This window comes from Patella vulgata, chromosome 3 (genome assembly GCF_932274485.2).
Source record: "Patella vulgata chromosome 3, xgPatVulg1.2, whole genome shotgun sequence".
Lineage (NCBI taxonomy): Eukaryota > Metazoa > Mollusca > Gastropoda > Patellidae > Patella > Patella vulgata.
In genome coordinates this window covers 74,052,866-74,070,272 of record NC_065881.2, presented here as the reverse complement: position 1 = coordinate 74,070,272, position 17,407 = coordinate 74,052,866, and the positions used below count along the sequence as shown (strand labels likewise).

Genomic DNA, 17,407 nt, shown 5'->3' with positions numbered 1-17,407 from the left:
AATTGTGTTATACTCATGACCTTTACCAGTTACAAAGAATTATTTCCATTTCTTTTGACATAATAAAATGTCACAGTAACAATCATAAATTTATAAAACATCTTTTAACAAAAATATATTAACTGTACCATTAGTCCGATAAACTACATGTTGAATAACCTACGAATGTTGATTAGTAATAAATAGATGTATAACATGATTTATGTAATAATAATAGGTCCATTTATAAAGCGCTATATACAAAACGTGCTCATGGCGCATGTACATTCATATTTTGCATAGAAATCTGAATTTCAAAGAATTCAAGCACTTCAATAATAAATTCACACATAGCAAAAAAAACAAAAAAAATTTCAAAAATCAGAATAAAAATCAGTTAATGCTTATCTGATAAGATTGTTGGGCATAAAGAGATAAAAGTTTCATGCTACGAAAGGTGACCTCGAAAACATATCTCAACACTATACCTTGTTCACATATAACATGGGCTTATCTTAAAAGTGACGGTCTTGACTTAGCCAAGATGAAATCTCAATAGAGCTTCTCTTTGAAGACCAGATTTCTATATGTTAAATTACATTACCGTATTATATGTAATAACCGCTGTCCCCCACCCCAGTTCCGGGACTCGAAGTACTCCTCAAATACAACATTTGTTAAGCTGTACAACCATGATAAAAGTAAACCAGTATGGTACTTCTGGATTTTTTGTTTGATTCTGTTAAAATAAGTACTCCCTTATCTTTGAACATTTTGTAAGGTTCCAGGCAGTTATAACATTGAATATGGTATGTTGTATAAAGTCTTTTGGAGAACTAGACTGAAAAAATCAGCTTTACTCTAATTTCTTAAGTTCTTGAACACCAGGGAAATACCAATAGGTTCCTTTCACATTTTTACTCAATCTCATGATGTCATCTGAATGGCCATCTCCACCAGCACCAACCATTCTATCCAACATATACTCAAAGTTCTGGGGACTGGCTGCATATCCAATGAAGAATAATCCAGATTCTCCAGCCAAGGAACCAAAAGGCATGGACTGACGAACTATTTCAACTGGTTTTGCTGCATTAAAGGTATTGCCTGAAATTAAAAATCCATAATAGTAAAATGAAAAGAGCCTTCACAATACCATCAGGCTAGCGATGGCATCAAGAGTTTATTATCGTTTGGACAAGTTAATTAATAATTTAGATAAAAACAATTCAGGTCCAAAGAAAGACCTGCAAAAGGCAAATTTAGCGCTTGTATAATGTATGTTTAATATATTATAATCAATGAGAAATAGATTTTATACTGATATTGCTAAGATCAATAAGCCTATATAGCTTATTGAAGCCTAATTAGGATCTGTCCTGTCTGGCTATGTAGGAGGTAATGAATCAATTAATTAATGCTGCTTATTATAAATACAGTAATGATTTCTAGACCAACCCAATTTAAGATTTAGCTCTTAGGGGCGTTGATAAATAAATAGCCACTTGGGTGTCATGAGCATTGTTTTGTTTAAAATTTAAACTAGGTCATTTCGGGACTAACATGGTTCAATTTCATTTCAATAATTCGCTTGCACGTAGGGTTTTTTAGCAGTGGGAGGAAAAGAAGGACCCAGAGAAAACCTACAAGGTTGGACAGGCAACCCTACTCCTTGTCACGTTCATGCTGGGAATTAAAACCACGCCACTTGACTCAATGACAGACCTTAGGCACATTGGTTAAACCACTAGACACCAACCCCCTGCTTAAAACTAACAAATCTGGAAATGAAGAGCAACCAGGTTACTTTTGGTTTTTGGGGGTTTTTTTTAATTATTATTTTCATACAGAAAAGGGAAGCAAAATCTTACTAGGTGTTCCCAATTATTGTGGCCTTACCTGCTGTCATCCTTGCTACGTGTGATGTAATAGATTTTCTACTTAATTCTGTACTATCACTTCTAGCTCGACCAACCCAGCCTTCTAATGTTTTATCTACAAATATAATTAAACGATGCAATTGATTCGGAAAAGTGGAAAGATGCGATAGAAATGGAAAGAAAGGATAGAAATGGAAAGAAAGGATAGAAATGGAAGGATAGGAAAGAAATGGAAGGACAGGATAGATAGGGAAGGATAGGAAAGACAGCATAGAAATGGAAGGACAAGAAAGAAATAGATGGATGGGATATAAATGGAAGGACAGGAAAGAAATAGATGGATGGGATATAAATGGAAGGACAGGAAAGAAATCTACAGATGAGCATTTTCACATACCATTCATTGATTCGAAAATGTCAAGGGTTCTATTACATGACATGTAATCTAGTGTGTACATGGTTCATTTGTTTTTTGTCCCATCCAAATGACTAGGCACCCTTAACTTGTCAGCCCTGCAGGTATAAACTAACATTGGGAACCAGGCTCAAAAAATCCTAACAGAAAGAGAGAGAGATGGGGTTGAACGGCCAATCAACACAAACTATGTCATTTTGGGACTAAGATATGGTTCAATTTCATTTCAATAATTCACTTGCCCAGGGTCAGTAGCAGTGGGAGGAAACCGGAGGACCCAGAGAAAACCCACAAGGTTGGATAGGCGACCCTATTCCTTGTCAAGTTCAAGCGGGGAATCGAAACCACACTACCTGACTCAATGACAGACCTTGTGATTTTACGCGCACACGTTAAACCACTAGACCATCCAATACCCTGAAAAATCCCCAAAAGCCAGGATTCAAACCAGAGACATTCTAGTCCAGACTCCTGTGCCCTTACCACTCAACTACTGCAGTGCCAAAAATGATAGGAAATGTGTTTTTAAAGTAAATATTGAGTCACCACTGACACTGATATTTCTAATAGTTTAATCAACTTCAGGAATGATTGGATTCACTTAGTATATCCAGGGATTCGATACCAAACTTGTATTCGCGCAGTCACACCTATTCTCTCACTTCTTTCTACACCAAAGCATAAAGCGTAAAATTTTTAAAATCCCCCAGCTGCATCTATTATCTTGGTCGCTGCGATTCTTAACCATGTGATGTGAAAGCTGATGCAATCAACTGGTGAATTGGGCAGCTAATTCACCTAGTGTGTCCACGCAACCAGCCGAATGAATTTGGTTACAATTCAGTGCCGAATGATTCAGACTGAAATTTGCCTAGTGTCTCTACTGCTTAAAGGCTCAATACCACTCTTGTTGTAACTGAATAATATGTCCCAATCTTTATTCTGGTCAACAAATTGTACTATTTTACAATATTCCAATTCATTGATGATACAAATTTCATCTTAACACACCTAATTTAAAAAATTGGAAAAATTCAACTAAATGATTTGAAAAGCCTGATGTAAAAGCTTTTCCAATGTGACTTGGATTTAAAAATATTTTTGAACCCCCCGGACAAGTAAAATAGGATTTAATGGATAATTTACACAACAGGTAGGACAATAACACATCTAGTACTTAGAATAAGGCTATTTTTTATTTTCTGGAGCTGTCAAGCCAGCAAGAGTGTTATTGTAACTTTAAAGTGCACTAGTTAGAGAACTCCACCACCAACCCATAAACATGTATACACCTAAATTATAAAATTATTAGAATAAATCTTTAAAAATGTTGACATACCCTTTTCACTGTTAATAACATCATGTTGATGTAACCATTTCTGTGTAATCTGTAAAGAAACCAATCTTAAATTATCATCAAATCCAACTTTTTAACGTTAATGTTTATGACTTGCTGGTGGCATATTTGGTCAAAGGAAACATTGTACATTCTTCATGGTAATATAACTATTCAGGGGCGGGGGGGAGCCGAATGGTCTAACATGAGTGTGTTGGATCATAAGGTCTTTCATTGGGTAAAGTGGCATGGTTTTCAATCCGCATTTGTGCGTGACAGAGATTAGAGTCACCTGTCCAGCATCAGGACATTTTCTCTGTGTCCTCCCACTGCTAAAGACCCATACTCATGTGCAAATTATTGGAGTAAAATTGAACAATATGCTAGTCACGAAATGACCAAGTTTATATCTCTCCCTCTGTCCCCATCTGTCCCCCTCTCCCTCTTTTTTTTGCTATAGCTTTTTTTTCAAATGCAATAGTCAAAAACATTACATTCTTCATGGCAACAAAACCATTCAGAAAATCCAATCACTTTTTTTTTAACCGCAGGGGCCAAAACCATTACTTACAACATAGCTTCCACCCGTTTCTTTTTCTACTGCAACTTCTTGTCGACCTTCTTCATCAGCACGATTTTCAGTTCCTGAAATTAGACGATGTATTTATAGTAGTCATAGAAATAACAGGTGAAGTGGTCTGTGTCATATTGGATGTTGTTATTGACCTAACCTTAATCAACCTTGATCACTTCTATAATAATATTATGTTAATTAATATAAGTATGGTTTCTGTGGAATGACTACTGGAGACCCCTCCCCAACCCCTCTCCCATGAAAAAACAGGACAGTGTTATTAGATCCCCCCCCCCCACCCTCCAGAAAACAGCAGTATAAAAAATTCAGTTTGATATCAAATGTGTAAATTTGTTCTTTTTGTTTATTTAGCAGCTGAAATTGAACTAAATTGAATTTAACTAACCATCAATAAATCCAGACATATCTCGGCCGTTTTGATAAACAAAACTGTAAACATCTTCGAAGTCTTGAATACTGTCTTTTGGTAAATTCCTGGTAATAAGTTGGGCTAATTCAAACAACTTGCTGGGTGTGTTACATTTAGCATGGATGAAAACATCGCCACCTAAAATACAAATAACAAATTCATATAGTTAAAGATACATTATGGGAGATCATCATTACTAAAGTCGGTACGATAAAAAACATAGTCTTGATTATCCATTTTTTTATTTAATCTGAAGCAGGAGATCGTGTTCTAATCCAGTAAATATCGTAGGCTAGCGATGCCATCAAGAGTTGATAATGGTCTGGATAAGTTAATTAATGTCTTAACCCTTAACCGGTCATTGTCGACTATAATCACCGCAACGTTATACAGCTAAGTGGTCACGGCCAACTAAAGTCGACCACAGCAAGAACCTTTTTTATAAGCCACATTTGAGTATTTAGTTTCTTATTTAATTGATATGGCCCTGCATGCGTGTCAGACAGGAACTTGTCTTATCAAGGGCATTGAGAAAAACATGTCTTTGTTAAAATTTTTGGACGAAAAACGTAACTTAACGATGTCGGGAACATTAAAGACGCTCGAAGTGGTTGAAATACTTATGAATTATTCTGACTCGGATTATGTCGATGACAAACATTCTGAAGACGATATTTCTGATGAAAGGATTTAGAATGATTTGCAAATTATAGATCAACTTATCCCCTTCAACTTTTTTATTGGTGTCAAGAGTCTATCACTTATAATTATTCGGCAGTAGTCGATTGAAATAGGCAAACAAAATATTTCACGTCAGCCTTTATTTAGCCTGACCACTTGATGTCATGTATTTTTGAATTTTAGTGGTTTCCATGTAGTTAAATCATTACTCCTGAAAAATACCTTGCAAAAAGGTCAGTGATTGGATTTTCGTTAATTATTGGTAGGTGAGTGTAGCCTTGTGTATTTAATACGATATCCTCCAAAATATGTTTTCTTGGTGACACGGTTAATTTCTATTAGTACAGGGGCCTGTTTCACTAAATTTTAACTATGATAAAAATCCAAAATTTAGTAATTTGATTGGATAATATAAGATTAATTTTAGTGCTTAGTCAATGAAAATTGACAGAAATTTGGATTTTATCTGTAGTTAAGATTTCAAGAAACAGGGCCAAGGGCTATAAGTACTATATTCGGCCATTAAAACAGAACATGTATGCAGTATAAAAGTGACTTGTCTATAAGTATTATTGGGGGGGGGGGCCTTGTGGTCTAGACTGCCGTACTCATCCGACCTCTAGCTGGCCGGTCACCTCTGGCTTGCGGTTGTGGTTTTGATTCCTGGTGTGAACGTATGTGGCTTTGTGATAGGGGCGCCTTCTCAACCTTGTGCGATATCACCTTTGGTGGAAGCGGATGTTAAACACTAAGAATAACATAACAAGTACTATAGGGCCATTAACAATATGCAGTATAAAAGTGACATTTATCAAGCTATCAATGTAATGGAGGCTACCATGGTATACCAGATATCATGGGAGTAAAAGTAATCAATTACCCCAGGTTAAATATATTTTCAGGTGAAAAAAAAAAAGGATATAATAAAACTGAAACCCACCTGAGCTTGGCATATCACCTAATGCACCTTTACGATGTGGGTAGGTGTAGCCTTTCTTTGTTTTACCTGCCACCTGAAATATTATTAAAACTACATTATTAACGTCCACTCAACACAAACTAGGTCATTTCGGGACTAACACATGATTCAATTTTATTTCAATAATTGGCTTGCGCATAGGGGTCTTTAGCAGTGGGAGGAAACCAGAGGACCCAGAGAAAACCCATGAGGTTGGACAGGCGACCCTACTCCTTGTCACATACAACCGGAGAATCGCAAACACGCCAGTTGACTCAATGACAGGCCTTATGATACAGCGTGCACGTGCTAACCACATAAAAAAGAAAGTTGGTTTCCTTATTCTGAATATCTGGAATGAAATGTGGTTTACCTTTCTATACCAACTTGGCTAAGGAAGATGTGCAGACACCATAAGGGAAATTTTGCATGAACAGTGACATTTCTGCCTACTCTTAGTCTTAGTCAAATCCTAACGGCCAAAAGTTTTTGTAGGTACACACCAATGTGTACACAAGACCTAAATTTATCATGCCAATCAAAGACAATAAATGTAATTGAATTTATTGTGTTTATCTGTAAGATCATTTTTAATAATATTTTCAAAGATTGGGATAATGCTTAAAAGTCATGTCTTCCTTGAAAAAAATATCTTTTTGAATACATCAAACTGAAATTGTTAAAATTCAAAAGGCTTCTTTGTCCCATGACCTTCAGAATCTATAAATTTAAAGTCAATTTGATAATAGCTTTAGCTTCTAAAGCTTGTGGACGTCAGACGGACTGTCAGGGTGACAACAATTTATGACCACATATCAATATAGGCGCATAAAAATTGATCAGCTGGCATTTTGAAGTGAATGCTGTAATGAAAACTGTGTCAGCCATCTTGAAAATATTTATGTATAGTAAACAGCTGCCAAACCTGTGCATAAAAGTTGGGTCCAAAACCAACTCCAGCTAGAATCTCATCCTCCTCATCCTTGAGTTTAGGATCTGTTACTTGATCAACATATTTCTGTAACTTGGCCACAGACTTGGCTACTTCATTTGAATTAGCTGTTGGTTTCAAATTTATCCACAGATACAAGGCATGGTTTTTACCATCAGAATAAACCTGGAAAATAATAGGAAGAATACAGCCCATGAAAAATAAAACAGAACAGATGCTTTCTCACAACTAGTGAGCTGGGATACCCCATGGGATACCCCACTCAATTCTCAAGGTTGTGTTCTCCATGGAAAATAAACATGTTTTCTGACAGCAAGTGAGTTGAGATGCCCCACTGAAGTCTAAATCTAGTGTTGTCCATGGATACTTTCTCACAGCCAGTGAGCTGGTATACCACACTTAAGACTCACTGCAGTGACGTCCATGGAATATAAACAAGATTCTTTGCCACAGCTTGCAGGTTAGGACACCCTGAGTCTCTGTTGTGATACTTTCATACAGTGAGGGTGTTTACCACATTAGGACTCCCAACTCAAGTCTCCTTGAGCTGATACCTTATAGAACATCTTAGAATCCAACCTGTAAACGTCTGGAATTTCTTGCTTATGCTCATTATTTCTGCTCTACAATTTACAATTTTCTTTGCTTTAATGAACATTCAATTCCCACCACTGATATTTGTAAACTACCAGTGACGTCTGCTCATGCTATCAGCAGAAAGATCAAAGGTTCTGTAAGGTGGTAGCCGAATGATCTTATTCTAGTTCCACACAAGCCACTTCTGTTACTCTCAAAATTTCACAGATGGCTACTTACTACAACAGACCCAATATTCATCACGAAAAATCAACACAAACTAACCGAAGGTTGATGATTACTACAACATTTTCTGTAAATGTCACACCGTCCCACAGCCACCACCCCTGGGTTTGGCTACAAACTACAATAGATTGAATATTCTTCTGGAAAAACAAAAGAGGACTTACTGAAGGTTGACTTTCTGGAGGACCAGCAGCAGACACACTACTTGGTAAAACTTTCATGACTGTTTCCAGTGGACTTTCATCTTTATTGGTATATTTATAGACACCATATCCAGTACCAAGAGTTATAGCCCCTAGTAGTAATGGTCTGGTTGATCTGTACACGCTCTGGCCGGCCTTAGAACTCAGACTTCTTCTAGCTGCAAATACATATCATGTAATAAATCATTTCTAGGACGGACCAAATGGAACATAGAATATGTGAGGGAAAAGGGTAATGGCAATGGAACCAATCCACCAAAGGGTGCTTGGGTGGCCGAATGGTTTAGATCATAAGGTATGTCATTGAGTCAAGTAACATAGTTTCAATTCCCTGCTTGTATGTTACAAGGAGTAGGATCAACTGTCTAACCTCCCCCAGTTTCCTCCTACAGCTAAAAACACTCTACTAAACCACATGTAAGTCCCAAAATGACCTAATTGAATCACAATGTCATTGTATTAATTCATAATAAAAATTGACGTCAAACGAGGTGTTGTTGAATTTCTCTGTTTAAAAAGCTCAATGTGTATGTATATACGCCAAAATGACGATAGAGACCATGCGGGAGCAGGAGCGGGGGGGGGGGAGATACATTGTCTCAGGAACCTGGCAAACCCCCTCCTGCAAAAATTCCTGGATCCGCCCCTGAAACACCCTTTCTCTCACTTTCTATTCTTTTAAAAAATATGATATAATACAAAACTTATCCCAAATATTTGTACATATTTTTGTTTCATGTATTTTTAGATAAATAAATGCTTATTAATACTTTTGTACATTTTTCTTAGATAAATAAATGGATACCGTATTATTGGGTTTTTTACGTTTAGTTTTGTTGCAGTATTTATACCTTTATACCATCAATATATATATGTATCTATCTAGCTAATTTATCAAAATATAAATACTGTGTCACTATTTACTGAACTAAGCTATTTTTTTTTTCACATGTATATGATGAATAAAACATGAGTATGAAGGGACATTAATCAATCAATCAGTCATAACATCCCTTTACTTGAAAACATGGATATTAAAGATACCTTCCCGTGCACAAACTGGGTGATTTGATGATATATTTGGTCTAAAAACATATTCAAACTAATTAATCTAATAAAATTTTGCTTCAAATCCTTCTCGAAACAATGTAATCACGAGGGAATACCCCTGCTATAAAAATCTAGTAAAAGAAGGCATGTTTGTGTCACGTGACTTGGCTGACGTTGTACTTAGCAATGGATGCGAAGCCGGAGGAGAATTCATTGCATATACTAGATTGTGTTGTATTTAATCGCTGTCCAATTATCATAAATATCAAAGTCTATTAAATTCTCAGATTATCCACAGCCCACGTTTCAGAAACTCTTGTACGTTTAAGCTCACCATCAAGTTTATCAACATATACATCAGCTCTCACTAATGCTGAGAAATCAGTTAATCTTTGCGTGCAACCTTTGACGTCACTCGAGCAGACATCCCTAATCGTCAGGTTGCCGGTTAGGGAAACCCTTACATTTTTGGCCTGTATGCACTTTATGGGTGTTTTTCAGGGAATCCAGTATTTTTCTAGTAAGTTTGGATGTTTCTACTTTCTATATATACCAAAATTGCCATACCTTTATTGGAAACACTAGTCATTTCGGGACTAACATGGTTTAATTTTATTTCAATAAGTTGCTTAGCTGTGTGAGTAAACCGAAGGACTTGGAGAAAACCCAAAAGGTTGGACAGGCAACCCATGTCACATACAAGCCGGAAATCTAAACCACACCCCTTGACTCCTTGACAGACCTAAAGCACATGGGTTAAATCATTTGGCCAACCAGTATATATTTTGTCATGTATTCTGTGTATTCATATATTGTTTAATATAATTGTGATAATTAACTAAATAAAAACAGATTTTTTAAAATATCTTTCTAGATTTCAAATACAAATATTTTTTGACATTATATTTTTATTATAAATAGAAAAAAAAACAAACATATATTTTGATGTTGCATAACAAAAACAGTGCAAGTCATAGCCTATGAATCAATGCATCTTTTAATCAAATTTATTATTTCTAGTTTTAAAGAATAAAATCTCATAATTTCTATTTCATAATTTTAAGAATTTATAATTACTGCACATTCTTATGTAATTAATGTTTTAGTTGCATAACCATAAATATGATATCACTCATAACAAAGAGCTATTATTTTTTCTATCTCCTAAAATTATAGGTCAAGACTATGTTTCAGAGTTAAAATATCTGTATCTTTGCACTGAAATAAAATTATCTAATTATGATATAAGCATGTTATACATGTATACATATTGACCTCTGTTTGACATGCAATGATATCAGCATAAAGTTTCAGAGTAAATATCTGACAATTGGCCTTGCTCTACTTTCTGCTCTTATCTATTCTGTCTTATCTCTGCATTTATTGTAAAGTTACCAGTTATGCAATTAGAAATAACCATTTTATTTGCATGCGATGAAACAGAAACATGCCAGTGATCAATATAGTATAGGACGTGTATTTTAAAAAAACACATTACATAAACGTACATAAACGTCCCCATTAAATCCGGGTCAATAATGCACAGATGATATTCGCTAGAAAAACAACACGGCTCTATTTCAAGTGTGCATTATTCGTGATATGTCATGGTAAACTCTCGCTTTTTATATGGGTCAAATACTCCACTTACCTGACTGGCACGTTCTAGAAGTTTGTGCCAAAAGTCGCATACATGATTTCAGGTGTGCCATGATGACTGTCACTGTCGTTTGGTGAACAAACTGCGAAGAGTAGACTTTAACCGGTGTCTTGGCTTGTGGTGGGATACGTCTGGACAAATGAGTACGAATCACGTGATAGGTAGTTGTACAACTGGCGATGGTCACATGACTAAACACTTTCCACACGGGCAGTTTTTCTAGAAGTTTGTGAACAAATGGCACAAGGTAACAATCCTATGCGACACTGCACATCAATCTGTTTCACAGAGAATTACGAGTCTCGTATAATATCTCTGTCATAGATGACTGCCTTAACACGTGCTGTCACAGCACGCGGTGTGAATCATTGGCTGAATGGCGCGTGCATTGTTTACATAAGACATAACTGCTTCGGAGAGAATGCTGCATTTTAGTCATTTTAATACCCATTTTCACTAAATCGGAAATAATTTTTACCTACAAATACGTCAAACGCCTTTATTTATTTTTCCAATACATACAAAAAATGTTTTAGAATTTAATTTGTGGCAGGAAAAAAGTTAATATTTCTAGCTCATTAAGCCACATCAATGTCATCCTTATCAGTGATTGTCGCGGCCAAGCAAATATTCACTGCGGATCTGTGTGACTGCACATACGCACGTAGGCCCAATAACCAGGTTTTCTCCGGGTCCGGATCTGTAAAGAAAAATACCACGACGAGAAATGTATAAACTAAATTTAGAAATAGGGCCTATATCAGAAAGAAAATGCAGAATAAAATCATAAGATTACTTGACTGTAAAATGCAAAGTATGTTTATTTTCGCCCAAAAGCTATTCAATATCACCTTAATTAGTTCTTGCCATTACAAGTTTACATTATTTTCTATTGATTTTACATCGCAATCTTCATGTGTCTTAGATAATAAAGTAATAAAAAATTCTTCTTTGCGTATGTTCCAGTCTGTCACGTTGCTTCATTAACTGTGGCTTTTTCAAACTCGTGTGTGTTAAATTACATAAAAACAACAAAAAAAGGCTTTATTTTCTTTTGGCCACCTATATCCATGATGTAGTCGTATATTTTCGTTGAATTGTCGATTCTCGAGATACGGTGGACAGAAAGATATTATGTATCCCGCAAAATAATAATGCTTAATAGCTTCTCTACGAACATAAAATTCCAAGGCCTACTATATCGGTAATTAAAATATTCAAATTCACGGAGTTTAATGTAAGTTCCCCCCAGGGCTAACTCAGTTGAGTTGGCAATCTTAGAAAATTGGGAGTCATATAGAGTTTATTGGGCATTGTAAACTTATTGATGAGAATTTTGTCGGTAGTTAGATAATGCCTTTTGCTAAAGGCTATGTTCAACAGAAATAAACATAAGTTCCCCCTAGATTCATAACAATTCAAAGGCCATTAAAAGAAAACCCTTTACGTTTGATTTGAAACTACCGTATGGTAATTTTCATGAGGCGCCAAAAAATGGAAATAAGGTGTACATAATGGCCGCACATTCAGACGGTCCCTTCACTTTTATATTTTGTGACTGGTAATTAAGGCTACAGATCCTCTCCATATTGGCTTCAATATTAAATCCACATGTTTTGACCTAAAACATATTATTTTTCAACTTTCCGGTATTCTTATTATAACACAACGAGCCAAACAAGAAAGCTAAAGGCCAGTAACTCATGAAGGCATATTTTCATAACCACCCGGTTCAGCGAATACTCACGATGAAATGAAATGGGGTTTAATATGCCCGGACGTTAGCGCGTTTCAGCCAACTTTTAGTTTTATTCCATTTACCAAGGGTTCTTTCACGTGCACGACAACGGGTCCGCGGGACTTCTGTTTTCCGTTCCACCCGAACGACTAGCTACGAATCCTCATGGCCACAACTAGGGTGGGGTCCACTTGTTGACAAATCAGATCTTACTTGGCGGAAACTTCCTTGATTGAAGTGTAACTTGATGCCCTGCCGATTTAAGTCATTTCCTTAGCAACGAGGTGCAAATAGCAACGGAGAAGCGTCCCAGATAAGAAGAAATGATTTGAACTGCAGGGATTTAACGTCCTATGTGCACTGACGGTCTGTACTCCATAGTTTACGGGGGAACTTTTGCCCAGACAGCGGTGCTACAGCCTACTCTTGTAGAGAATTCCAACCGTCAAGGGTGCATGCCAATGTGTACACGGTAACTATAGGTTTTGAGACCGATTCGAACGACTAGACACCAATATCTCCGTTGTGCACCACAAGGGGGAATCGCGCCGGAAAATCCCGACGAACTTTCTTCGCCAACACAGCCCTCGGCAGAAAGTTGAAAATGAGTATCATTTTCTCATTGAGTAACCGCTATGAAGAACTACGCAAGACAATTGTTTATGGGGCATTTGAGACCCCAAACTACATTTTTTTTCGAAAACATGTTTAGCCCGCCATTTGCTCTGGCAAAAACAGTGCGCAACTTTGTGCAACATGCTTTCAAAATACGTATGGCATCCACTTCTATATAAACCAACAGAAAATAACCTACAATTCAAAGACAGCTTCTTCACGTTTAGTTCAAGCGACTATGACATATATTCAAAATTTTGGTTTATGTTTTGTACATACTCCCTCAATGGATATAAATGTACATTTCATCCACTTTTATGTAATTTTCATCCACTTTTTATATATTTTTCATCCTTTTTTTGTGTAATTTCATCCACTTTTATAATGTATTTATGATACTGACTGTGATGTATAATTTACATGCTGCCCGAAAAGGGCGTTTTATCTATCTATCTATCTATCTATCAGGGATCGAACACGGGATCTCTAGATTAGCGAGCAAACGTCTTACCCACTGAGGCACTGTGGCTCCCCTGGACATAGAGAACATAGTCGTCTGTAAAAAATTAACCTACAGAGCAAGATAGGCGAAAACGCCGCTTTCTGAGCTCCACCCCCAACCCACCATGCACCATATATAGAAATGAAATTGATCATATTATGTTGGTCTCAGATTGACCGGCGTGTGGTGTTGAGGAGATTTTAAATCCCATTCTACTTGTAGAGCAAAGACGGCAAGATTCAATAAAGTTGACATTTTACCCAGGGCTTTGGCTAAACTAAAGATCCGTTTCAAACCAGTGGGAGTTCAACCGCATGTCAATCATTATTTAAGGTCAGATGAGTACAGTAACCTCGTTGTTGTAACTAATTTAACAAAACGGTTTTCCCCAATTACTGTTCGATTCACCACAGGACAGCGAATCATCCTAACTTGGTTATATGGAAAACGAAACTGAAATAAAATAGAGAGACACAGTTCACTGTAAATAATATAATTTATGAAATTACGTATTTAGCTTGGTTATGTGGAAACTGAAATAAAAGAGAAAGTGGGAGGGGTTTAATGTCAACTCAAGCAAAACCAGGTAGGGCTGATGACCCGTGGAAGGGATCCTGAGATCCAGAAGAAAACCCACATTGTTAGACAGGACCAACTTAACGCATGGGCACGCTAGACAGTTGCCCGTAGGCCAGATACTAATCTCTGTGGTGACTGGCTATCAATATATAAATACTATACTGTACCAAACTGTAAATATGTGTTGCAAGTGGGCATCGGCATACACCGCTGATTTAGGTAGGGGGTCCCATACTGCTTTGCCCGATGGGCCTATCATGCTGTTAAGATGGCCCTATGGTTCGGCAAACGGAAAGACCGGGAACACCGACGTTTCAGCCATAGCGGTTAAACAGTTCTTGTGCTAACAGGAGCTTTATGGGTTAATTAGGGTTAAAAACATATCTTCTCCAGACGTATATTCATGAATCAAACCTGCTCTTGTCACGTATCAGCCTGGTGTCGGACCCATAGAACATAACCGTATGTTGCATGATCAGCGCAGGAACTTACTACTGATCATCCCAGTATCATGATCATTACCTGTACGTGCATCGAACAAAGGTTTCTCCAAAAAGAGAAAATATACGGTCGCATATATGATGACTTGCTTGAAAGGACGAGAGAGCCCTCGTCGAAACGTCGGTGAAATAAATCCTTTAAACATACATTATGCAAGAGATAAATCTGCCTATTGCAGGTCTTTCTTTAGGCCTGAAATGTTATATAAACTATTAATTAGACATTTATTAACAAAAACAAGACCATAATCAACTCTCGATGGCATTGGATCATGGGCGTCACACATGGGGGGGGGGGCGACCCCCCAATTTTTTTTTTCGGGGGGGGGGGGGTCTGAATATACTTGGACCCCCCAAAAATTTACATAGTAGGCCCAAACTCCTATTTATTTACAACAATTATTAGAATTAGTTAAGATTCTATCTGTATAAAACCTTAAAACCTGTACATATCCCAATATGGTTTATACTGCTAAAATAAAACACAGAGATAATCTGTACATATCCCAATATGGTTTATACTGCTAAAATAAAACACAGAGATAATCATCCTGGAAACGTGTGAAGTAAAAGGTACCTGTGTTCCATAAAATTGTGTCTAGTTAGCCTGTCAGTAATATTTTGTTAGTTTTTTTCTGCCACTTACCAGAGTGAATCGCATGTAGGTACCCAAAAACATAACCGCCTAAACCAAATATTTATCGCCCGCTCAGCCAGCCACGTAACCATAATGCTTTTGCACGCGGTGTCTTGGTAGACAGCATGGCCACATGGTGTTTGTTTATATTTTTTAGGGGTTTTAAAAAATGGGTTAGGGGTTAGGGTTGCGGACCCCCCCCCCCCCCCATATATATTTCACGGCTACGCCTCTGCGTCGGATACTTTAGATTTTAACTAGATTAGAACGGTTCGCCATTTAAAAATTTAATTTAAAAATGGGAAAGCTAGGCAAAGTCTCGAATATACCAGTGCCCAGGTTACCACTATGCATACATCTTGTCAAAACTACAAACAGTGATAACTTGGTTCAGAATGAAGTAATTTGAATGATATTTTCATTTTACATTATCCATTTTTGAGCTTTAGAGCTATTGAGCTTTATCTAAACGGTTAAATATATCACCGTTACACCCTAATGATGGTTGAGTTCGAATTTCGTAAAAATCGGGCCGAAATTGCCCGAATAATGGCTGCTACTTGCACGCAAATATTGTAAATATATGGTATATCAAGGTTGTGGACCCTCTTGAGTCTAGATGACACAATTTCGATCCGATTTTGATTAAATTTGAAATACATGTTTATAACCCAAAGATCTTGGTTCCTTTCGATATTTGCGCATATTGGATCGTAACTTCCAAAAAAGATCTGAAATCAGAGTTATTTCTATAACATTTTTAAATCTGATCGAACAAAGAGGGCCATGCCCCTCCCTCTCTGACTGCCTTAAAAAGTGTTGACAGGCGCCAAAATTTGCCGAATAAGTAAGCTAGTTGAAATTGGTGCCAAATGTTATATATATTTATTTATATGTATTAGCTAGACATGAGTAGGTTCTATAAATATCAAATCTGACTGGTTTAAGTGGGGCACACCCCTACTCATTGATGTGTGTTGTAGTATGAACAAATAAACAAAAGTTAAAAATTAACTTCCACTTTAAACCCAACAAATATCTAATTGTTTAAACCGTCAGTTATCTCAAGTGTTGTGAATTGGGGTTAAAACAGGCCAATTATTGAGGATGTCACGAGACGATATGAATCACTGATTCGTAATTTATCCATCTTGATCCAGTATAGAGATAATAAACCAGAACATTTCGGGACTAACATATATGGTTCATTTTTTATTTCAATAAATCGATTGCGCGTAGGGGTCTTTAATTGTAGAAGGAAACCGGGCACAGAACTCTACTCCTTGTCACGCACAGGCTATGAGTCGAAACCACGCCAATTGACACAATGACAGATCTTATCTAAAACGCACGCGTTCGACAATTCGACAGTCTACATTAGTCAACATTGCAGGATGCGTAGGTGGGCCATGTTCTCGGAGATCTGAGATGTAGATGTAATTTCATCACTTACCGGAGAGCCGCGGTGGCTCAGTCAGTAAGATTAACCTGGAGTCCCGTGTTCATGCCGGGGTTGGCTGAGAAAGTTCATCGGTGCATGATGGAGGACCTGATAATGGACAATATATATATTGGCATGCACGTAAAAGATCCCCTATCTGTTAGAATTCGATATAAGATTAGACCGTAGGACCGCTGTCAGGGCAAAATGTTCCTCATAGTACTCTGGTGTAATTCGGAACAGAAAAGTAGGATGTTAAACCCCATTTGATTTTAACACTGATCGTTGTTGGTTACTTTTAGTTTTCTGTGGAGAGATGCAATAATATTATGAGGCGTGTGACGACTTGACGTTTATCACCACTTTATTCTATGTTACCTTTAAATACTTTTAAATTAAAAAATAAAAGACAAATGCGTACACCCTTTTTCTTATTCACAAAAATAACAGATGCG

At 37.0% G+C, this 17,407-nt stretch overlaps 1 protein-coding gene across 1 annotated transcript; it reads right to left on the bottom strand.

The window, feature by feature from the left end:
* Positions 1-3,566: 3,566 nt before the first annotated feature.
* On the bottom strand, positions 3,567-11,196 carry LOC126815996 (dye-decolorizing peroxidase YfeX). The gene is made up of 7 exons (XM_050542113.2): positions 10,932-11,196; positions 8,192-8,388; positions 7,179-7,370; positions 6,236-6,308; positions 4,591-4,752; positions 4,182-4,255; positions 3,567-3,662 (listed from the first exon to the last, which is right to left on the bottom strand). The coding sequence occupies exons 1-7, from the start codon at positions 10,990-10,992 to the stop codon at positions 3,567-3,569; spliced, it is 855 nt and encodes a 284-aa protein (XP_050398070.2). The 5' UTR covers positions 10,993-11,196.
* Between the last annotated feature and the right edge of the window lie 6,211 nt (positions 11,197-17,407).